This window comes from Bos taurus, chromosome 6 (assembly GCF_002263795.3).
Source record: "Bos taurus isolate L1 Dominette 01449 registration number 42190680 breed Hereford chromosome 6, ARS-UCD2.0, whole genome shotgun sequence".
Lineage (NCBI taxonomy): Eukaryota > Metazoa > Chordata > Mammalia > Artiodactyla > Bovidae > Bos > Bos taurus.
This window is the reverse complement of record NC_037333.1, coordinates 24,229,686-24,255,537: the sequence shown is the minus strand read 5'-3', so window position 1 is coordinate 24,255,537 and position 25,852 is coordinate 24,229,686. Positions and strand designations below refer to the sequence as shown.

Here is a 25,852-nt window from a genome sequence, read left to right as displayed (position 1 = left end):
GTGTGTGTACACATGATTTCAACTGTTCTATCAAGTGTCCCTCGACAGGAGCCACCAAAGGTAAAGTTGATGTAAAGGTCTCCCCCATTATGTTTCACATGAGTAGGTATAGAATTTCCCTTTCAAGTGAAAAAGGTAAGGTGTATTCTTGGTATCACAAATTACAATTCTGGATTCTTTCAGTGAAACCTCCACCTCCACCCTTTCATGATCACTTACCATGATCACTTACATATTATTTAGACAGTGTTATTCATCATAGACCATTGTAGGCAGGCTAGGGATCTTCCCACTTAGAAAGCATATGTTCCAAGTAGTTAACAGAAAAACTGTGGAACTTTAACTCTTTGGGACTTCATGCAACATCTGCACTTACCTTTTCTGTTTCCTGGTTCTTTGGGGGGACATTATTGATTACAGGGGCTTTCCTGGTGACTCAGATGGTAAAGAATCTGTCTGCAATGTGAGAGATGCAGGTTTGATCCGTGGGTCAGGAAGATCCCCTGGAGAAGGGAATGGCTACCCACTCCAGTATTCTAGCCTGGAGAATTCTGTGGACAGAGGAACCTGGTGGGGTACAGTCCATAGCATTGCAGAGTTGGATATGACTGAGTGACTAATGTTTTCACACTGTTGCTTTGCAAAAGTAATATGTTTAATCAAAATCAAACAATTTTAAGCCAAGGACTCATTTGGCAACTCAGAGAGATTGAAGGGAGATAGAGATAGAGATTTTGTATATATATATATATATATATATATATATATATATATATATGTATGTACGTACGTATATATATCGGAGAAGGCAATGGCACCCCACTCCAGTACTCTTGCCTGGAAAATCCCATGGACGGAGGAGCCTGGTGGGCTGTAGTCCATGGGGTCGCTAAGAGTCAGACATGACTGAGCGACTTCACTTTCACTTTTCACTCTTCACTTTTCTGCATTGGAGAAGGAAATGGCAACCCACTCCAGTGTTCTTGCCTGGAGAATCCCAGGGATGGGGGAGCCTGGTGGGCTGCTGTCTATGGGATCACACAGAGTCGGACACGACTGAAGTGACTTAGCAGCAGCATGTATATATATATAATATTATATTTTATTATATATATCTTTATATAAAAATATACACATCTATATATATGGAGAGAGAGAGAGATATGCTTTGTAAAAATTAAAATAAAAAAATGAAATAATTCAGACTGTGGAGTGTTGGTTGAAGGCCTCATGGTCCCTGGCTACCTGACTGTCATTTGGAGTTTCCCTTAGTTGGTAATGCAGATTGTACCACATTTTGAGAATAAATCCCCTGTGCTGCCCTCAATGTGTAATGTAATACTTTCTCTTGGTTCGGTAAAGAAGTTCTAAGGGTTGGTTTGGTTTCACAGTAGAATTAGACAGTTTGGGAACAATGAACTATATTCATAATACCCCTTTTCTCTTGAGTATCACCATCACATTCAAGTCCAGTGAACTAGCCCTTATCAATCTTCCGTATGTCTTAGAATGGAAGTTAAACGAGGAATATGAGGGCAAGAAAGACAGCAGTGGAGATTTCCGTTTATTAGGGTACATGATTTTTAGGTCTTTCTGTTACCTTAGCATGCTAACTATATTTCTGCCCATAGGTAATCAACAAACATTTCTATTTCCTCTGCTCCACTGTTTCCTGGACCCAAATGATATGCCTCATTTTATGTTTTCTTCAGGATAGACAATGCATTATGTGCTGTGTTAATGATCTCTTGAGTTTTTAACTGAATGATCCTAATGGCTCATTTTATTTTTCATGGATGATAAGGTAATTTTCTTTAATACCAAGAGCCATAAAACATGATACAGGTGTCACTCAGTCCAGTAACCATAATGATGACACTGCTACTGAAATTTACTGATTATATCAATTATCATCCCAATGTAACTAATACAATCAGTCTCTTATTAATACAGTTCCACCATGTTAGCTGTGCTGCTTACGTGGGGAACTGGAATAGTTAGAAAGATATTTTTGTGACTGAGAATGATAATTTTTCTTCTCTAAAAATAAACTTTGTATGTATAACCCTCACAATAAGACCATTCTCAAACAAAAAGTGATTCAAAAAAAGAAGTCCACTATGATCTCAGGGCTCTGTATTCAATCCAAAATAACACATACATTTTGAAATAGGGGAATAACCCAGACTTTCATACCAAAGATAAAAGATTCCCAAATAATTTTCCTATGATTAAATTATATGGGTGATAATTTTATTGTTAAAGTTAGAGTAAATTTCATGAAAAATTAATCCTACCTTCAATAGATAGTTCACCTGTTGAATTCTTATCATTTGGTGATGTTCTTGTATCTCTTGTTGGTGGAGTTGGATTTATTTCAGAAGTTGTTGATAGTGGAGTGGTTGTTGCTGAGGTGTCTGAAAAAAAAATTGTGTTAAAGTAGTTTCATTAAAATTTACATTTATTTTGCTGAGAAACATTCTAGTATATTTAAACAAAATAAATTGTATGTATGGTTTTGGAATTAATTTTCTAATTGTAAAAGAATTCAACCTTGAGTTCATTATTCATTCATTCACTCCATCAGCTTCTCACCAATGGCATGAATTTTTAAGATGATTGCAGGAGCAGTCTGTTGTTCTGAAAGAAAATAATATCTTACAAAACCAGTGAGGAATACGTGTGTAAGTTTGACACTTAATTAAGCCAACTAAAGTAACATTGTCAAGTGAAATAATTAAACAAATACTCTCTGGGCAGTGTTCACCAAGTGTTTTTATAGCAAGTTATTGTTACTAAATACTAAAAAATCTCAGTAGTAATTCATTTCTACCTGGAACATAGCATCCTCCTTTCTTTCTCTCCTCTCCCCCTTTTTTCTCTCTCTCTCTGTATATACGTATATAGATATAGATAGATAGATGTGTGTGTGTCTAACTATATATGTAAATTTATTGTCTATTTGGAATATATTAGTAGACAATAGATTAAAAAGTTCAACAATTGCTACAAGCCTAAATTCTTGGCAATAGAGCCACCATAAATCTGCCTTTTAAAATCATTTATTTCTCTCAACTGTAATAATCAAAAGCACAGAAGTGAAGACAATACAATGTTATATATATTATATATTTATTTTTAATAATTATTTTTGGCAATAGAAAGTCACTGTCTTACAATAACTCTTAAAACATCCATTGCAATATTATTTTTTAAAGTGAAGCATGTAGGGCTTCTCAGTGATCTATGGAAAGATTTGTTTCACACAATATTACTGTAATTTTTTAACATTTATAAAAGCATATGGTGTTTCCCAGGTGGTGCAGTGGTAAATAATCTGCCTGCCAATGGAGGAGACACAAGAGGTGCGAGTTTGATCCCTGGGTTGGGAAGATGTCCTGGAGAGGGAAATGGCAACCCACTCCAGTATTCTTGCCTGGAAAATCCCATGGGCAGAGGACCCTGGTGGGGCTACAGTCCATGGGGTCACAAAGAGTCAGACACGAGTGAGCACACATACACACAAACATACAGTCATACAAGTGGATCCAAGTAGTTCAAACACATGTTGTTCAAAGGTCAGTTGTATATAGAGTCAGAGAAATGCATGTTGATAAGAGGGTGGACTCTGAATAACAAAAACTTTTGTTCAAACTCCAGTCAAATTGGGTATGTCATTACAGTAAATGCATGTCCTTCGTATAACTCGTCAAATTTAAATTTCATTCAAAATTTTCCTCTTTGAATTTGAGGAAAAAACAATAATCTTGAAAGTCAGTGAAAAGTAATATTTGAGATGTCACAAGATAAGAGTGTTCTTCCTGTTTCGTTTTATAGATTGGAGGGGCTTGGGAGTGTTAGTGCTTAGCTCTGACTTTGTTTACAAAGAGCTCACAGAAATTGCTTGACATGTTGAGCATATACTGACATGCTCTGTACACACAGGAACAACAGCATTGCCTTTTCACAGGCTTTACCGAAACCGAATCAAAGCTTTTTTCACCTCTGGAGATACATTCACACCCTTGGTCTTACTACCCTTCCCTCCTACCTTGCAATATCTAGCAGATAAAAGGAACACAGCACATATGAAGTTACCTTTGCTCTATTAATTAGTCATTTTGTTTTTGCTATCTTTCTTTTTGCCCTAGAGCCCATGATATAATACTAATTTCTAAGTTTAAATTGAGATTGAAGAAGAAGTTATTCACAGAAGCATATACTACTTGGATAGGAATTTCATCTGTAAATAGCTTGAATGATTTCTCTCTTTGACTTGCTAAATATAAAACAACCTTAATTTCTGAGTATAATCTACAACTCCAGAGATATTTTTCATATTTCTTTTTTCTCTTCCTTACTTCATTCTTTCCTTCCTTCTTTCCTTTTTGCTTCTGCACACACTGGTAGCCAATATGAAAAGCATAGTTAAAGACAGTGAAAGACTTTATGTTGTACCAAACAGTATCACACTTAAGGAGATTTTAATATGGTAGGGAGTATATCTGTACACAATAAATTACAAAGAATACTCTGTTTGAGATGTGTATAACAGTGTTTCTCAAACTTTGGGTTATTAAACAGTTAAAGATAAATGCATTGCAGTCAGAGCTTTTCCCCCAAATGAAAGAGAAAAGAGACAACATTAGAGTAGTTTTGTAAATAATGAGAGTAAGTATTGTTTCATGAAGCTTTTGCTTAGGAGTGTGTGTGTGTGTGTGTGTGTGTGGTGTATGTCTGAATGAAATGTGTGCCAGTGCAAAATGTATTTCTTACAGTGATTCCAGCTAAAAATTGGAAAACTCTGGGACAAGAAAAATTGAGGCAAGAATTTATGGAAGATGACTACTCTTCTGGCATGAGTAAGGAATACTTCATGGGAGAGTTGACAGGGGCTGGAGCTTGAAGAGTGAGTAACATGTTCACAAAGAAAGAGGAAAGAACATGAGTGAAGGTGTGAAATGGGGGAATGAGAGGGATTTGAGGGCATGCAAAGAGGTTTGTTTGGCTGAACTGCTATTGCTATGAGAAGACTTGGTGGATGTATCTGGTAAAATTCTGGAGACCAGATTATAAAGGATTGTGAATACCAACCCAGAGACATGGGACTTTACCTACAAGTCTGTTTGGAACAATGGGAAGAGACCAAAAGGAAATTCAACTGTAGAAAACATGACTGGGAAATGAGGAGGGCAGAGAATGAGAAGCCACTAGTTGAACTTGAACTAAAAGCTCCCATTTCTGTGTTTACCAATGTCGTTGGCCCTCTTGAAGTCGTCGTGTGAAATCAGTAAGTTCACATGTATAGTTTGAAGCTAACTAGTAGGGAAATTTCTAGCCACAAATTTCTACCACATAATTAACATAGTAAGATTGAGATATTTGCTGCTGTTAAGTCACTGAGTGACTCTTTGTGAACCCATGGACTGCTGCATGCTAGGGTCCTCTGTCCTCCACTATTGCTCAAATTCATGTCCATTGACTCGGTGATGCTATGTAACCATCTCATCATCTGCTGCCCCCTTCTCTTCCTGCTCTCAGTCTTTCCCAGAATCAGGGTGTTTTCAAATGAGTCAGCTCTTCACATCAGGTGGCCAAAGTACTGGAGCTTCATCATCAGTTCTTCCAATGAATATTTAGGGTTGATTTCCTTTAGGATTGACTGGTTTGATCTCCTGTCAAAAATCTTCTCCAGCACTACAATTCAAAAGCATCCATTCTTTAGCCCTCCGTTTTCTTTATGGTCTAACTCTCACACCTATACGTGATTACTGGAAAAACCGTAGCTTCGACTACATGGAGGTTTGTTGGCAAAATGTTATCTCTGCTCTTTAAAGGAAATGGCAACCCACTCCAGTGTTCTTGCCTGGAGAATCCCAGGGACGGGGGAGCCTGGTGGGCTGCCGTCTATGGGGTCGCACCGAGTCGGACACGACTGAAGTGACTTAGAAGCAGCAGAAGGTTTGTCATAGCTTTCCTTCAAAGGAACAAGCATCTTTTAATTACATGGCTGGTTGACCTCACATTCCAGTTGTCCAGTTCTAGAAGAGTGACTATGCCATCATGGTTATCTGGGTCATTAAAGCCTCTTCTGTATAGTTCTTTTGTATCCTTGCTACCTCTTCTTAATCTCTTCTGCTTCTGTCAATCCTTAACAGTTTCTGTCCTTTATTATGCCCATTCTTGCATGAAATGTTCCCTTGGGATCTCCAATTTTCTTGAAGAGATCTCTAACCTTTCCCATTCTATTGTTTCTCTCTTTTTTCACTGTTCATTTAGGAAGACTGAGATATAATGTAAGGCTTTTCCTCATCTTCTTCCTTCTACACGTTTGGCCACTGATTTCCCAGCACTCATTACTGTCTCCATTACCAGTTCTTCAGATTGTTCAACAGAGAGCATTTCTTCTTTTGGCAAGGATTGACAAATAACCCATATAAATATGGAGCATCACTATGTTCCAGGTAGCATGTGAGTACTTTCTGTGGATTATCTCATTTAATCCTAACAAAGACCCTACAATGCTCATACTCTTATGATCACCATCTTATAGGTGAGGACACTGAAGCTCAAACATGGTAAGCAGCTTGCTCATATTGCACCCTGGGAAGTAAGACAGTTGGAATTTCAGTACAGACACCCTTGACTCCAGAGAAGATACTCTTAACCATCACACATCTGGCCACGGCGTGGTGGATTCATGCCAAGCCACACTCCCCTCTACCTTCTTTCTGCCTCTGACAAGATGTCATACTGAAAGTGTGGAAGTGACTAGACACACTGATGTTTTGACTCCATGTGCTTAGGATGAAGAAAGAGACAAAATATCTCACTTTTTCTTTTTAATAACAAGCATTCATACTGTCATGTATATATAAATAAACAAACATATAAGATGTTTCTATATTAGACTTAAAGCTTCAAAGGATATTTCTAATCTTTTAAAGGTGTTTAAAATTGAAAAATAAAAACAAGAGATTTACTGAGTTTAAAAAAAAAATTGCAAATAGAAATTTTCCCTCCTGATATGATGGAAAAGATTTATTCTAACTACCACCATTAATGGAGAAGGAAATGGCAGCCCACTCCAGTATTCTTGCCTGGAGAATCCCACTGATGGAGGAGCTGGGTGAGCTGCCGTCCATGAGGTCACAAAAAGTTGGACATGACTGAGTGACTGATACACACTTCTATTAAAGTTTTATTGACCAGGGTATGAATAGCTATCAATTATGCTTTTACTCTATTATCTGTAAATTTATTCTAGGTCTGATTTGATCTTATACTAAACTATTGAGGGAAATGGTTTTTTCTGAAGTATTTTCTCTTTACAGGACACGGTGAGGTAGCATTTTTTCTCTCTTTACTTCCAAAATGTTTAAAGATAAATTTAACAAGGAGACCTGTGCTTCATGGCTTTGCTTGTGCCAAACCAGAGAGTACTGCTCTTGAGAGAAACAGATGGTGCTCCATCCCCATTCCACCCTACCCAACACACTTACACTGAGAGAGCGCAAGGGATGCAAAGCACCAGCTTCCTACATTACGAAAGAATGAAGTATTATTGGGATTTTAATGACAATCACTGTTTTAATTATGATATAAGAACTTTGAGAATTCAGTTTATGGCTAGAAACCAGGTATCCTATTTTCTCCTGTTTTCAAATGATCAAATCATTGACTCCAATCTTCTTAACATGTTTTGTAATTACATTTATAGGTAACTCACAAATAATCTCTGAGAGTTAGAATTTCATCCATCCTCATAATGAGCAACTGTAACCAAAAGTAAGGGGGTCCAGTTGCCTGCCGCTCAAAAGCCAATAAAGAGGCAAGGTTGGTGGAAAGTTTGCTTTATCTCGGATGCTGACAATCCACAGTGAGGGGAAGGTGGACTCCTGTCCAAAGGTCGATTACCACCCCCCGGTTCCCTGCACACTGACAATCAATGGGCAAGCGCTTTTATAGACGGAAGAAAGGCACTACATGCAGAAACAGTATGGTTGACTCTGACAGTCATCTTGAAATTGGTCATCTATGGTCTGACCAGTGTCATCGGGGCTGTTTTAAGTACAGTTAGTCTTCAGTTCCAGGGTTGGTTTGTTCTCATTTCTTTGAGGCCAGTTCTCCAGAGTGTGGCACCTCTTGCCACACTCTTGCCACATGTCATGGTTACAATCTGGTCATAATGTAATTAACTTTCTTCTACCTGGTGGGGGTTTCAGTATCTATAAGACAGCTCACAGGATATGGCTCAGAATATTATCTATGGCCCTTGAGGAGGAACTAGAGGTCCTTAACTATGCTTAATGACTAAACTATTATTATTTCATTTTATTGGACTGTTTTCCTTTGTTTCTTCATGTTCTCACTTCTCTGACTAAACTTATTGTTTGGCTAAAGTTTTTCCACAGACAAAAGGCAGGCGAGGGGGTGGGGGTGGGGGAGTAAGGACCATAGGGTTCTGCTCTGTTTCAAAACTATTTCCCCATCTACTTTTTCCCCTACCAAGTCTGTGTCTAAAGTCCACTGAAAATCCACTACTAAAGACTGATCTCGCTTTTTCTAGATCAACACAAACACTGAATGATGGTAACTTAAAATTCTACAACTTGAAACCTGGAAAAAACTTTAGAAAAATATCCTAATGTAATAGAATCCATACATTTTACAGCTTAGAAAATGTATGAATTTAAGGGAGTTTCAAAGATCAAGGCACCAATTAGTTAAATTCCTTCTCTAATTCTACTATTTGTGTGTGTGGAATGCACTTGTGGCAGAGACACTGCTGAAGTTTTCCTTTGAATTATTTGAGAAAATATTTTTTCTTAGCCAGTTTTAACCATAAAGACAACTTCAGAAGGTTTTAAGTTCTTTAAGAAAACAGAATGGCTTCTTTATAAACCTTCAAAATACCATTATTAGGTAATAACTTAATAAACTAGATTAATTGCTTTCTGGGACTGAAGGTAAAGTAGATAACTTTGTATTTCAGTAACTTAGAATGTATTGCTTCTACTATTTCATATTGTCTTCATGCAATGCCACTTCCTATAAATATCACCCCTTAGACTTTTGGAAACTTTTACAGATTATATATTGAAATAAAATGATTGTCAATTTTCATTTATCACTTGCAGATGCTTCTTCACTATGTATTATAGCTTATAATGAATACAGATCCACTTCTTATATTTATATGTGATGGCAATGCATAAATCTGGATGTTATAAATAGTGAGAAGGTCCCTTTTCATAGTACTTTGTCAGTAATAGCTAGCATAATTTTTGCTCAATATTGTACCCTATATCTTCTTTGTCTGAAAAGAAGTAACAAAGAATTAACAAAGTTTAAGTGGAAAATTTCAGTTTTCCCTCACACATGAAAATATGTTAAAATATTAGTTATATAATACGGTATATTACAAATTTATACATAGATAAGTAAAATATATTTGTATATTAATATAGAAACAATAAATACATGAAATATGATACCACTTTCTATATTCTCATCAAAACAGAACCTTCATGAAAGATAAGGGACTGATTCCTTTTAATTATCAGTGTCATATCAACACATTGCCCTTTGACACAGCAAAGGTCACTTTGGCCTACTTCTAACCAAATGAAATACAGTTAATTTTTTTCCTCAATTTAAAGAAAACAATTATTACATGATGATTTCTTCTATCTGCATTGGTCTGATAATTTCAATATTTTCTATATGAAGTGCGTAAGTAAGCTACTAGCCAATGAGACTTTTACCTCAACAAACATTTGTCTATTTTAAGAAAAATTAAAAATACCTTTTTCCTAGAAGAATTTAGACTTTATTTTGATACCCAAGCTACACATATATGAAACAACTGTAAGGTTATGTCAAGGTGCTGTATAAAAATGTTGCTGGAGCTTCCCAGGTGGCTCAGTGGTAAAGAATTCACCTGCCAACGCAGGAGACACAGGTCCAGTGCCCGGTCCAGGACGATCCCACATGCTGTGGACGATCCCACATGCTAAGCCCATGTGCCGCAACTTCTGAGCCTGTGCTCTGGAACCTGGGAGTCACAACCACTGACGCCTGTGTGCCCTGGCTCCTGTGTTCCGCAACAAGAGTAGCCCCTGCCCTCCACAGCTAGAGAAAAGCCCGCACAGCAATGGAGGCCTGTGCGGCCTTCATTAAAATAATGAAATAAATCAATAAAATTATTTTTTAGTGGTGCTATATAATCAGTACTGTGTTTAGTTTGCTGTATGCCAGTTCAGTGAAATCAAAGTAAGGCTATGTCTCTATGTGTCTGGGATAAACAGAATCCTTCTCCTGGTGGAACAGATTTCAAGAGGAATCAGATAATTTTGCACGAGAAGGAAAGAAAAAATAAAAATTGTTTCACGGCAGAAAAAGAAGTTAGGATATTCAAAAAGAAGGGGAAGGTCAATAGTGTCAAGTAAAAAAGAGACTGTACAATATAAGGCCTGCAATGGGGCATGGAGGATATTACGCACTTAAAAGTAGAATCTTTTGGGAGAGGAAAACAGGGAAATTTCATTTTAAATGAAAGCATTAGAACTAGTGGGAACTCTTAAAAAAAAAGGATTTGAAGTTTAAAGTATTTTTTCTATTAAAGCTAACAAAATACTATAGCGAACGCAAAAGGTTTGAGAATGCTTATCTTTCGTAGGTGGAATGAATTTGGGGGCTAAGAAGAAAACCTCATCTCTGACAGGAAGAAAACATGCAGATACGTGGGCGAGAGCTCTGTCCCACAGAGGAATCTCCTCAGGTGGCCAGCCATCTGTGAGGTGGGGAGGGAGCGCCAGGCCTGGCAGGTGCCGGCATGGACAGGTGTCTCAGCCACCTGGCCCCTCTGGGGAGGACAGGAAGGCAGCATTGCACTTGTGAGTTTCTTCAACAGAAAACAATAATATCTGCAAAACGGACCCGCGGATCCAAGGTGCTTTGGCTGACAAATGGAAGGAGGCTCCCAAGGCAAATTTTCTCCATTCATCCAGGTGTCAGGTTTGAAATTATGGGAGTTTGCAGGTATTTTTCCTTCACAAAACAACTGTGATTCTTTAAAGATCAGGCTCCATGATTGCAGACTCTATTATAAGGGGACTTTTTATATGCTGTACCAGGTTTGAGGTGTGTCAGCTCTTTGAGGTATAAAAAGGCAAAGGTTGTATTTTAATATTTATAAGAATGGGAGTATTCAGGGAAAGAAGTGACCTGGCCATACTCCTGGGCTCTAAGACAACCGTCCCGAGACTCCTCCTGCCGTGCTCTGCTCTGACTCCAGAGAAGAACCGTGATTCTGTGATTCGGAAACCCCCAGCTTTCCTCTGAGCTTAGACTGTCACCACCTGAAATCCTGGGTCTTTGATACAGGCCCTCCTGGCATTTCCTCAGCAACAGGGAAGGTCTCGCTAGACATTCTCCTCCAGCAGGTGACATTAGTTTAGAAGAGCGACTTGCAAGAAATGACACCATGGGAAGTAGAAGGACACAGGGACTCTGCAGTTGTGACATCAGCTAATGATGTCGCTGCGTGAGCCACTTCGCCGCTTTGGGCCTTGGTTTCCTCTCTATGAAAAGTGTCTGCTGAATAGAGTTTCTTCAGCTACAAAATTATATTACTTCTAAGATTAAATTATAATGCAAATATCCATTATGACAAATAATAAAATGTTAAGTTGCATTTCTACATACCAAGAAGGAGGCTTGTACTTCAGAAGTTATATACAAAGGCTTCATGAAGTTATAAACTCATCACCTGGGAGAAATCTAAGTCCCCAAATGATTTCTGTATTACAAGGGACAAAATGACTAACTCGATATGCAATCTGAAAATGTTACCTGGTCAAAATATGTTTCCCTTCAGGTGTTAGTCTACCTGGAAATAGTGAAAAAGTGAAAGACAAAATTTGAAATAGATATTTGGATTACTTTGTGTTGGAATGTTCTTTTTTAACATAGAAGAGCAAATGATGAAATATTTTACATAGATAAAACCAATACCAACATGAATGAACAGAGCTCATATACAATAAGCTACACAACTTCTCAACAGAGTGTATGTGTAGGTCTGTATGTGTGTTTATGTCTACTTTCGATTAGTGACAGCTGAGTTTGTAAGAAGTCTACAGTATTGCATTTGAAGCTGGAAAATTATATTTGCCTGAATTTGAGATGTCATGTTTATTATTTCATTAACTCTTACTTTTGTCTTCTCTAAATGTAAAGAAAAACTCTCTAGCTGATTTTAAATGCTTTTTAATTTGTATCTGTTGAGAGATGGTAATTTTGGTTATTAAGGGATAAAATAAGAGGACAAAAGTTTATTTCTATCTTCAGAAAAATCAAGGTTGTTTGATTTTTCAAAGACAATCTTTTCTTGCCCTAAAAAGAATGATTTGAATAGACAAACAACTTTAAATAATAGACATTCCAAGAATTAAGCATGTGTAATAATAATTGCTTTCATATCACTTGATTTTAACAATTTCATCGAACAGTAGAACAGACACTACTATTATCTCCATTTTATAGATGAAGAAATTGAGGTCTGATTGTGACTTGTCAAGACTCAGAGTAGAAGGTGTTACAGCCTAGTTTATATTCAGATGTTCTAATCCCAACTTTCATGTTCTTTTCCTTTACGTTGGCTAGTCTTAGAACTGCAATGTCATGTTTGCGGTTGCAAACTTAGCACACATACATGGGGTTGCAGAGTCAGACACATGCATGCTAATATTTAGCGGCATTCTGTTTTCTCAACTAGTGGGTGCCATTTATTATCTTATTGGGAAGGTAGTTCACAATTTTCATGTAAATGAAGGATTTACTTTCAAAACATTGGAGGACCACTACTTTGTGGATCATGGTGTATCAATAACAGTATAATCTTGTTCATTTGACTAATGGTTTTATATAGGATTACAAGCTGAGCCAGAATTTGATACCTTGTCTTATTCATTCCCTGCAAATAATGAAGGACAGTCTTTAAACACGCGTGACATACTTTTAATCAGAAACAAATAAGCAAAGACTTAACAGAGCAGGGGATTTACAGCCCTTTGTTTCCAATATGTACCAGTTCCAAGTGCTAGAATAAAAGCATATCTTTCCTCCTGTGAATCTGTTTCTCCACAGTTTTCCACACTGGAGATGGAAAAACTGCTCAGTTTGCTCGGATGGAACCACATGCCCAGTAGATGCCCATCATGTATTTCTATAAGAACAGAGAAGAAGTCATGGTGTCTACTTCCTTGTTTTGGAGACTAGCCTTCTAGCTTTTGTATGGTATATTTTTCCAAATTAAAAATATTTGAACACTCCTTCAGGATGCCATCAAAAGAGTCCCTTGTAGTGGGCTAATTAAATCTAACACATTTAAAAATAACTCTGCATGTTGTGGGACAGATGCAGCCTTTGGAAAGAGAGAGAGCTTACACTGAACACTGCAACAGATTTTCGTTATTTAATAGTGGGCAACAGACACGTTTACAGAATATGTTTTCAAAGCTTGGTTGGGAAGTATCTGCTTTGCTGACAATGGAAGAAATTAGGACATCCATATTTAAAGAGAAGGAGAGCAAGAAGTAAAGTATATATTCTTATTTCTCAGTTGACTCACATTCGCCTTATAATTTAAAAGTAGTACCCTTTTGTATAATATCATTAAAATTTAATAAGAAGAATGAACCTCTCCAAATTCCTTTCCCAAATGCCAAGATGAAGACTGGGATGGAAAAGTTTTTCTATCTTATTTGGGCTTGCCAGGTGGCACCAGTAGTAAGGAACCCACCTGCCAATGCAAGAAACATAAGGGAGGTGGGTTTGATCTCTGGGTTGAGAAGGTCCCCTGGAGGAGAAAATGGTAACCCACTCCAGTATTCTTGCCTGGAGAATCCCTTGGACAGAGAAGCCTGCCAGGCTATGGGTCTATAGGGTCACAAAGAGTCAGACACGACTGAAGCGACTTAGCACTAGCACAGGAACGAATATTCACCTGTACCCTTGTAAGAAGTGATTTTGGAAATTCAGAAGGATACCCAAAACTGAAAGAGCTGTAAGCGAGAACTTAATTGGTCTTTCCAAGAAAGCAGAAATGATTTGTTCTTTTTAATCCTTGAGGGTGAGAGAGCAGAAGATTTAGAGGAAGAGAAGAGAGAATAGGCCAAGAAAGAAGGTGAAGCATCTAAAACCTTTTAAGAATGGAGGTATTTAAAACTTATCCTTAACTTTGCACCTCTCTGTTGTAAAGCCCCCCTCCCTACGCATAAAGTCACCTATGCATGCAGCATGCTGGCATGCACTCCATGTGAAGTCTGGAAATATCCAGCAAGACTCTAGTTAAGTGGGTCTTTCTGGGCATGCAGGAAAGCATGCGGAATTACATTTTGGTTGTTGCCAGTGCAAAGATGAAGAAAATGTCACAAGGAACCAAATAGAGGACAAGATTCAGTGGATGCAGGAAGGTGGAAATAAAGATGAAACTTAATCCTCTCTCCACCCAGAAGTATTTGAGGAAATGTGAGGCAATGGACTTTTTCCCAGAGCAGCAAGTAAGTCTTTAGTCTGAGCATGTTTTTATATTAAAGGTGGATATATCCAGGAGCCATCCTTGTTATATAAAATTATTCTCATTTTATTAAGTGCTGTTTACTAGACTCAGAATCAAATTTTCTGAGTCACAATTATATGTTTATGGCAGAAGACAATGGTAAATTTGTTCTATAGTAAATCAATCCAGAATTGGCTATAAATTGTTTGCTTCCCAAATATGGCAGGATTTGAATAGATTTTGGAGCTATAGAGCAAGCGCTTCAATGCAGCAGTGATAATTATTTAGATTTGAGATATCACCAATATTAAGTGTTTTCTAACCATGAAAGTTACCATTAGATTACAGTTGAATTTATTGTAAACTGATTTTTTCCAGTTTTAAAGAGGAATTCATGCCAGAACAATTAAATTTTACTTTCCTAACAGCAATATTAATAAAAGAAAACCAATAGATGTATTGTTGCATTATTATAAACATATAATTAGTTTTTTATCCAACATGCTTAAGAAATACAGTGCTCTGTATAACTAAACATTTTTTAATTAGTTTAGAATTATTATGTGAAATATACCAGAAAAATCAATTTTCAAGCAATTCTAATAGATAACATTAACATTCATCTGTGTATCTCCTGCTACTTGTACTTGACAATAGGTGCTTATTAGCTGTTTTTTATATGCTAAATTTAAGTTTTACCTGACTAGCCAGAATCTTCAGACTATTATAATTAATCTATCACTTTAAATAGATCATTAGCTAAAAAAGAAAGTTAAACTTGGGTTGTATTTATATTGAACATACTATCTACTATTGAAATTTCATATTGAAATAAAATTTCTGGGTTTAAATTTATTGGGAAATCATTCCTTTATGCTTTATTACTATTAATAAACATGCCTCTGCTTTTTTTTGTGAATTCAACAGTGTTGAATTTATGGTTCATAAACTGGGATTTATGAGTTTTTTCTAATATAGGGTCACTTCAAAATCTGGGAAAAATTTGTGGGGCATTTTCTATGCTCTTGGCATTTTTATTGTTTCCAGTGAGACTTCTGTAACACTTGAAAGTATTACACTTCCTATTTTCATGGGTGATAAAGGTTGAAGTGAAATGTCTTTGCTAAATTCAGAAGAGTCACTTACCAACTATCAAAGTATCTTCAAAACTCTTGTCCATTTTAGCAGGTTTCAAGGGAGAAAAAGAAACTGACAAAAGGAAATGCCATGGTTGGCTGTAGCAGTCTCCTAAGTTTCAATCTCTTGGAAAGTGTGTCCAAACTTTCATTCACTCCTGTGCCACCTTTATGAGTTTATTCATATTCTTTACCTACTGTTACTTCTTTACTCTTTTTCTTTAAAATAAAATCATTTTAAACTTAACTATAAAAATAAATAGTATGACAAAAGTCATATTCCATAAAGATATCATTGACTATGATGTTTCTATGCTTGAGTCCTTCTCTCCTTATATTGAAAAGTGAAATTTGTGAATGTTACAGGACAGTAAAGACATAACACCAAACATACACCTAGATAACTATAAGTATCATGGAGATTTGAGTTAATGTTGTTTAATTCCACTGATGCCTAAAATTATCTCAAGTACCTGGAAATACTGCTCTCGGTGAAAGTTTGTAAAAGCCACTAAATAAGTCTTAAATTATTTTGAATGTACTAAATTTTAGCTTTTCCATATGACAGAAAGTCAACCTTGACTCCATTTTTATCCTTCGTTTTTTTACCTCATGCCACCATGTATTATTCCCATCTTTCTTTAAGAATCAAGGTCAAAAGAGCCCAAAGCTCATTACTGATAATATAGGTATAAACGAAGGACTGAATAGGTGATCAACAATTCATTAACGTCCCGAAAGCCTATGTGGAGAAAATGCTGTACAGCTGATCCTTAAACAACGAGAGGGTTAGCGGTCCTGATCCCTTGTACTGTCTGCACATAATTTATAGTCTTCCCTCCTGATCTGAAGTTCCTCCGTAACCTCTGTATTTGAGGTTCTGCAGCCACCAGTTCAACTGAACTCCAATTGTGTAGGACTATGCAAGCGTTCGTGCTAAGTTGCTTCATTTGTATCTAACTCTTTGTGAGCCTAAAGTGCACCAGGCTCCATGGGCTTCTCCAGGCAAGAATACTGGAGTGGGTTGCCATGCCCTCTTCCAAGTAATCTTCCCAACCCAGGGATCAAACCCGCATCTCTTAAGTCTCCTCCTGCACTGGCAGGCAGATTCTTTACCACTAGTGCCACGTGAGAAGCCTTGTAGGACTATAGTACTTACTATTTAAAAAATCCACATATATGTGAACCTGCATAACTCAAACCTTTGTTGTTTAAGGATCAACTGTATATAAAAAGGGAGCCATACAGCCTATCATAATCCAGTTAAAATCAAAATCAGGTTTTTAAAGGATAGTGTGTTGAGCTACATTTTTAAGATCTTGGATAATAGTAAGGAAATATACACTGAAAAATAACTAGATAAATTATTATTCATTTATAGGACAAAGTTTAATAGGAATAAATATAAAGTGAACAACAAAACAACAAAAGCAAAAAATGTACGAATTTAGTAAACAGTACAGAATAAATACATCAAGAAAAGGTGTAAAGGCAAAGGAAATCCCAAGCAAGAAGTGAATAATTCGTATGATATTTTATCTTAAAATTATACTTGCAGATAAAACTGTATGGTGAGATCATTATATACAACTAAGTAGTAACTATCGTTATTTTGCTTAAGAGTGGTTAGATTCTTATTACAACATGAATTCAATTTCCATCTCTGCAGTCTCAACAAGTAGGAGCAAAATTATCAAAGAACAGAAACTAATGTGAGTAGAGAGGTAAACTGAATTCCGGGAGGAGAAGAAAAAGGAGTTGGAATGATACACTGTTTAATCTGAGGAAACAATATCTGAAACTAACTTAATCTTTTTCAAATTTATTTCTTTAATATCATTTGTCTCTTTAACTTAATTTCCCAATATGTGAATGAAAGTTAAAAGAATTTCACCTTAAAATTTCACTTTTTTGTTTCACTAGATGAAAAAAAAATCAGTAATTCTTTTACTAATACTCAGTTAGTAAAATGCAGTTCATTAACAAATGATTTTCATATAAGTACCTCAGGAAACACAATGATAACTATAAACCAAAGTAATTAGTAAAATATATCTGCCATGAAAAAACATGATAACTTCCATAATTATAATGCATAACTTTTTATCTATGTTGGAAGAATAGAAAAAAACTATATATTTATAAAATTTACTACTATTATTTTTGCTAGTAGTAATATAGTATTGTAAAATGGTCATAAAGCATCATTTTATCTGTACCATTTATTCAATGGTAAATTTAAAGCTCTGACTTAACGAATTTAATTCATTAAGGCATATAAGAGATATATGTCAAGGCATATAATCCTAAACATGTTTCTGGCTTTATGAAGCAAGTAAATAATGAATCATATAAATAAATTCAGCCAATATTAATCAAACATTTACTGTGAATGTAGCTTAAGAGAAAAGAATTTACCTTGCTAATTGGGAAAAATTCACTTGATACAGGGTGTTCATTCTGTTCATGTAAATATCAATTAAATTTATATCAAAAGCTTGAATTTATTACAAATTTTATTGGATAACACTTGAATTAGCTATTCATTGCTGTGCAACAAATTATTCCTAAGCACAGCTCTTAAACCACAATTATTTACTGTCTTCACAGTTTCTGCCATCAGCTCGAGGCTTGATGGATCTGGAAGATCCATTTACATGGTGGCTCACTCCCCTTGCTGACGACTTGGTGCTGGCTGTCAGTGGAAGGTCAGGTTTTCTCCACTGGGAATTTCTGCCTGGCTGTTCCCACAACACAACAAGATGGCTGGCTTCTCCCTGAGAGAGCAATCTGAGAGACCTTGGCAGAAGTCATATGTCTTTTACTTCCTTGTCCTGGAAATTACACGACATTTCCACTGATTTCCAAGAGTCACACAATTCAATTTTAAGTAAGTGTGAGAATGGGCCATCCAAGTACTTGAATACAAAAGGGAAGGATTATTGGAGGCCATCATGGAGGCTGCTCAAAATTTGCTGGATTACTTTCAAGTCCAAAGATGACTAGGGGCTTCCCCAGTGATGCAGTGGTAAAGAATCTGCTTACAATGCAGGAGACACAGGTTTGATCCCTGGGTCAGGAAGATCCCATGGAGAAGGAAATGGCAACCCACTCCAGTATTCTTGCCTGGGAAATCCCATGCACAGAGGAGCCTGGTGGGCTACAGTCCACGGGGTCTCAAAGAGTCAGACAAGACTTAGTGACTAAACAACAACAAACAACAACAAAACTCTTAAGTATTTAAAATTCTGTTTATAAATTGAAAACAACATCTATCATTTTGCCTGCCTTTTAGGGTTTTATAGAGATAAACGTATATAAAAAGTACTTTGTAAAATCTTAATTAATAAGCAAATATGGCATTATTGTTGTTAAGTTATATAGTCAGATGTGGTACCATGCTGAAATGATTTTATAGAAAACAAAGCACATGGCTTTACTCATAAATACTTTTATTAAATGTTTTATTAGTTTTTAAAAATGGTTAAATTTTTAAAAGTACTTCTCTTACACTGAATTAGAAGGATACAAGAGAAAGTTGAATTTGAGTGAAATTAAGTCCTAAAGTGGAGAAGGCAATGGCACCCCACTCCAGTACTCTTGCCTGGAAAATCCCATGGACGAAGGAGCCTGGTAGGCTGCAGTCCACGGGGTCGCTAAGAGTCAGACACGACTAAGCGACTTCACTTTCACTTTTCACTTTTATGCATTGGAGAAGGAAATGGCAACCCACTCCAGTGTTCTTGCCTGGAGAATCCCAGGGACCGGGGAGCCTGGTGGGCTGCCGTCTATGGGGTCGCACAGAGTTGGACACGACTGAAGTGACTTAGCAGCAGCAGCAAGTCCTAAAGAGGATTAAACATTGTTTCATTTTATGACAGCCTGTCTGAATCACCGAGAAGCATATACAGCAAGCTTCAATCTAGATTTCAGAAGCGCAGTTCTAGCCTCACAAAGAGGACCAGGGGAGACCAGAGATCTTGAGGTGCACTGATATGCGGGTCAAGTCAGCCTTCAGTCTAGTGGGGTATATTTACAAATCAACTCATATTAAATTAAATATGATGAATGCCTCTGACTACTAAATAGTCGGTTGACCAAAAATTCCTTCAGGGTTTTCTGTAAGATATCATGGGAAAAACCCAAATGAGTTTTTTGGCCAACCTAATAATTCCAGGTAAAAACATTTTACAAAAAGCTACTTCAATGCAAGAGGACAAACCTGAGCAAAGGCAAGTCTTACTTGGAAGGCTCTGACCCTAAATAGGTAAAGGTGAATGACACCTGCATTAAGAGTGTAACAGAATGAGACCGAGAGGAAAGCAATAACAGCTAAAGTAGAACTTCAAGTATCCAGTGTCTTCCCTATTCATAAAGGGATGTGTTCTAGAGTTTCAGGGGAATGGAGAACCCACAAATAGTGGTATGATTAATGGCAACAGAGATTTATTTGCTAAAACAAGGTTGTGCTTGTCACAAAATGCTTCAAAAGCTTGCTGACATTTCTCTCCATAGCTTTTTTCTTAATATTTCTTAAGGTTTTCTCTTTTTTTTTCCCACTTAAGAATCTCTTACAGTAAAAGTTATTAATTATTATTTAAATACACATCTTTTTTTTATCATTATTTGTGACAAAAATGAGAAGTACTCATAAAACTCTTCAGCAGAATACCAAGTAAAATGGTGTCTCAAGGAAAAGCACTTATGCAATTTGAGTTATAAACTGAACTTTATGTTTTTTCTACAGATCACCATTTTTACTTGAAAGAATGACTTACAAAGGATAGTCTTTCTTTTGTTTATTTATTTAAATTATAATTGATTTACAATGTTGTATTAGTTTCAGTGGGCTTCCCTTGTGGCTCAGCTGGTAAAGAATCTGCCTGCAATGTGGAAGACCTGGGTTCTATCCCTGGGTTGGGAAGATCCCCTAGAGAAGGGAAAGGCTACCCACTCCAGTATTCTGGCCTGAAGAATTCCAAGGAGTTGCAAAGACTCAGACACAACTGAGTGACTTTCAGTTCAATTCAATTAGTTTCAAGAGTACAGCAAAGTAATTCAAATATATATGTGTGTGTGTGTATATATATATATATACACACACACACTTAATAGCTGCCTTTATTTTTCTAATTATTGATTTTTATTTTTCTTATTTTACTGCACTAGCTAGCATATTTAGTACAACATTCATAAAAGTAGCATTGCTGGACAAGATTGTTTCATTCTCATTCTCAAAGGGAAAGCTAACATTTCTCCATTGCGCATGGTAATTGTTGTAGTTTTTGAAGCTACCGTATCAGATTGAGAAAATCCCCTATAGTCTTGTTTCCTAAATGTGTTTTTTTTTTTTAATAAAGAATGAATATTGAATTCTTAAAAGTGCTTTTCCTGCACGTGTTCAGATATATTTTTTTACACACTCTATCATTGTGGTAAATTATATTGTTTGATGTCCTAGTGCTAAACCAATTTCATATTGTTAATATAATCCCAACTTGGGGCCAGTTAAGGATTTTTTTACTTTTAAATATTTTAAATATTTTATTTTTACTGGATTTTAAAATCTTTTTTAAAATAATGAAACTGGTACAGTATTCCTCTCCTATAATATTCCTAGCAGGTTTTGATGTCAGCTGTATACTTGCAAAAAATCATGGGCCTTCAATATTTTTATCAAGGGCAGGAATTTTATGTTCATCAAATAAATTGTAAAGATGGGATGGGAAATAAAATAAAGTAGCATTTTAATCACATTCTATGATTTGTGGTTTCTAAATTCTTTAAATTATTTTCTAAGTTTTATGTTTTCTGAACACTATGAAACATGAATAGCAATCAGCATTAGGTTAACTATTTACAGCATATAGTAATAAAAGCATTATTCCTTACTGAAAATTTTAAAAATGATGACCTGAATGTCTTTAAAATTCTGAGGCTGAATTGGCAAGTCTAGTTAGTTGTAGAAAATTGTCCCAGAAAAAATCCATTGAACAGCCATACACACAGTGATAACTTTGCACACCCAGCACTTAGATGAAATCCTACAGGTTCGGGAAACAAGTGAAGGGATTAACCTGGTGCCCACAGGAGTTTGGCAGAGCAGTAAATGAGAGGCTCAGGGTGTAAGAGCATGTAGGTATGTAAGAATGAGACCATCTTCCAACTTAAAGGAGGCACTTGTGACTCCAGTTTACCCGAATGCTGCTGTGAGGAAATACGAGATCCAGAGTTACCAAAAGAGCTGAAAATAAGACTTTCTCTTTATTTCTTTGTTGTTTTGTAAAACTTGTTGATTTTTAAACAGTATCCTGTAGTCATAAAATGGACTTCCCAAGTGGTGCTAGTGGTAGAGAACACTCCTGCCAATGCACAGACATAAGAGAAGTGGGTTCGATCCCTGGGTTGGGAAGATCCCCTGAAGGAGGGAATGGCAACCCACTCCAGTATTCTTGCCTGAGAATTCTGTGAACAGAGGAGCCTGGCGGGCTACAGTCCATAATGTGACAAAGATTTGGACATGACTGAAGCAATTTAGCACACATGCGTGCAGCCATAAAACATTGTGGCCAAACAACACGTCTGCTTGTTAGATGTTTCTAGCTTGTGAAACTCTGGAGCAGAGGCTGTTGACTTCTTCCTATCCTGATTTATAAAGTAAGAGCATGATAATGACCAGTTTACAGATTTCAGTTAGTCGTTTTCTAATGCTAGAATTTTTCCTGTAAAATTAGGCCAGATTTGTAGCCTCACAGCTTCTCCATTTTTCTTCATGCTCCAATGCTAGTCATTTCATCCTCCCTACTTTCTCAAACTCCTCTGACTCTATGGATTATCAAACACATCCTGACCCCACTTGAAACTTCGATAGGATTACTCTATCTGTTTCTGTAATCAAACCATTAGTCAAGGAGGCTAATTTTCTTGAGCAGCCTATTCAGCAGAAGCTCATGGTCTTTTGGTGTCAATGAAAAAGAAGGGAAATGAATAGTAGCATTGAAAGCAATAAGATCTTACAATGAATTGAGAGTGAAGAGTATCTCCTTATAAAGAGATGATCTAAAAAAGCTGAAATTTGAGTCTATGTGACTAGGGAGATCTCAATGTTTCCACTAATATTTGTCTTGGCCAAGTCAAATTTCCTGTTATCCTAAAGTAGCATGAGCAAAAAAAAAAAAAAAAAAAGTAGATTACACTGAATTAAAACCAAAATTTTCCCTGAAGGTACTACAGCCTAGCACTTTTCTGAAAGATAAACACTTTTGGTTATCCTGCTGGTAAGCGACAGTGAAAAGAGTTCAGATGACTAGTCACAATTTGAGTCTACTCCAGGATTTCCCGGAGTGCGTGTCAATGTATGAGTGTGCCACAATTATCTGCAGTTAATTACTGGAAACATATTTTTCTGGGTGTTACTCAAAGGGGGTGGCCTGGATATCACTGGGAGTGAGCATTAGGAAAAAAATATTTTAATAGATACTTTGGGTGATTCTTATGAGTAATAAACATTGAGGTTTGAGTCACAAAATGCATGTCCTTAGGCTTTTCTCCTCTGATAATGAGCACAAATAATACTAGCTTTGTCCAATCCCCTGGGTAATGGTAAAGATTAAATGAAATATTTGATAGGTTTTGAAAAATTTCAGCATTTAAAAGAAGCAATGGATGGATGAATGAGGACCTGGCCAGAGATTTAATGATAAGAAAGAACAAAGTCTCAGGTCTTAAGAGTCGATAGAGGGCCTATGGGAGAAGTTCTTCCCAAATCATTAAGAGTGTTTAGAATGTCTCTCCATCTGTCCATCAATCTCCCTCCCCTTCTCATTTTTTTTTTTAAACTAAGTTTTTTTTTGTCTGCAAAGTAATGTCTCTGCTTTTTAATATGCTGTCTAGGTTGGTCATAACTTTCCTTCCAAGGAGCAGGCACCTTTTAATTTCATGGCTGCAGCCACCATCTGCAGTGATTTTGGAGCCCAAGAAAATGAAGTCTGTCACTGTTTCTATTGTTTCCCCATCTCTTTGGCGTGAAGTGATGGGACCGGATGCCATGATCTCAGTTTTTTGAATGTTGAGTTTTAAGCCAGCTTTCACTCTCCTCTTTCACTTTCCTCAAGAGGCTTTTTAGTTCCTCTTCACTTTCTGCCATAATGGTGGTGTCATCTGCATATCTGAGGTTATTGATATTTCTCCCAGAAATCTTGATTCCAGCTTGTGTTTCATTCAGCTCAGCATTTTTCATGGTGTACTCTGCATATAAGTTAAACAAACATGGTGACAATATAGTCTTGAGGTACTCCTTTCCGAGTTTGGAACCAGTCCATTTTTCCATGTCCAATTCTAACTGTTGCTTTTTAACATACATACAGGTTCCTCAGGAGGCAGGTAAGGTGGTCTGGTATTCCCATCTCTTTAATAATTTCCCACAGTTTGTTGTGATTAACACACTTAAAGGCTTTGGTGTAGTCAATAAAGCAGAAGTAGATGTTTTCACGTATGCATATAACTCCTCCCTTTTGAAGTTTGGTCTCATTCATGTCATTCTTGACCTTTTTTCCATTCCAAGGAGAAGAGGCTCTCTTTCAAAAAGGCTCTCTCTCCCAGTCTCAATTGCTTTCTCAATTTCTTTTAACCTTCTTTTTACTCTCAATCTTTTGTTGATGTGAGTTTCCCTCTCTCTTTCTCTCAGTCCTTTTTTTTTCTATCCCTCCCTCATCCAAACCAAGTACAAATAATGCCATGTAGAAAAACGTGGTGGGGATAATGTCTTTTATGTTGTGCACTCTGAGAAATATTGCTCATGGCAGAGAATTGGCTCTTCTCCATGCAAAGCAGATCTGTTCTAATAGTCCTAGCTGAAAATTCCCAAAGGAGGTAAACATTAAGGAACAGAATTGGATATCTTGCTCCAGAATGAACATATCTGGCAATAACAGAATGAAAATGAAGCAAGATAACTTGAGGCTAAATACACAGAAACTGCATGTTATAGTAAGATCATGCAATTGGAGATCTGAAAGAGAACTTCAGTACCATTTAGTCAAACTGCATCATTCTATAGATGGAGAAATGAAAAGTGTTGAGAGCTTAAAAGATTGCTTGGCTCAGTCACGCAGTGAATCCATGGTCACTGGTGACTAAAACCAATGAGTCTTGGTTCAGAGGACAGTACACCCCTCACGACTGCACAGAGTTGGCCTGTGACACCAGCCAGAGTTCAATGAGAAGAAAGGATAAGAACAGTATTAAATTCCAAGTATATAGACCTATATATAAAGTAGGCTTTCTTTTGCTTTCAATCTTTCCCAGTATCAGGGTCTTTTCTAATGAAGAAAGCTTCTTTTCTAAAAATTGAAGGCAAAAGAAGAAGAGGGCAACAGAGGATGAGATGGCTAGGTAGTATCACCAATTCAATGGGCATGAATCTGAGTAAATTCTGGGAGACAGTGAAGGATAGGGAAACCTTGCATGCTTCAGTCCATGGGGTTCCAAAGAGTCAGGCATGACTGAGGGGTGGAACAACAACAAGCCTTTCCTTATGAAATACACTCACAAATAGTATATACATTGTAGGATTTCTGTGTCTTACTTGACAAAGTAAAAAGCTGTTAGTCCCATGTCAAGTGCCCTCAGAGCTTTTGATTATTTATTGATCAGTGATAATTTTAAAACCTAGGAATAACTGAATTATTGGATGACTTTACTTTTAAAATGGATTAGTTAGGACAAAGTTATTTATTCAGCATTCTGAACGATGCCTTCAGAAATGGAAAGGTGAAATCTGTAACTAGTGTGTCTTGAATTTCTATAATTTTATAATGGGGGTGAGGATAAGTCTGACCTAAATGATTCAGGAGTACCTGATGAACGGTGCCCAGAATAATAGGATATCAATTTTTTCTTGTGAGCAAGACAAAGGAATGATTCAATACTTGCATTCAGATAATTACTCCATTCTTTTGTGATTTGGACAGTCAACATAAACTAAAGGCAGGCGCTTTCTGCTATTTATACAACAAAAAGACAGCAGGTCAGCTTCATAAAGCAAATCAAACAAGTTGAGCCAATCAAGAGAGTATCCCAAAATGACACACACAGCTTCTCCCCAACACAGGCCTTGGATAAAAAAAAATACTGTCCTTCAGTTACTGAA

The 25,852-nt window shown here is 36.7% G+C and overlaps 1 protein-coding gene across 5 annotated transcripts in view; it reads right to left on the bottom strand.

The window, feature by feature from the left end:
• EMCN (endomucin) overlaps positions 1–25,852 on the bottom strand; it is a 121,635-nt gene that overhangs the window by 76,710 nt on the left and 19,073 nt on the right. For 4 of the 5 annotated variants that reach the window (XM_005207702.5, XM_010805951.4, XM_010805950.4 and 1 more), the window contains exon 2: positions 2,298–2,417. In XM_005207702.5, the coding sequence (XP_005207759.1) occupies positions 2,298–2,417 (120 nt within the window). 5 annotated transcript variants of the gene reach the window in all.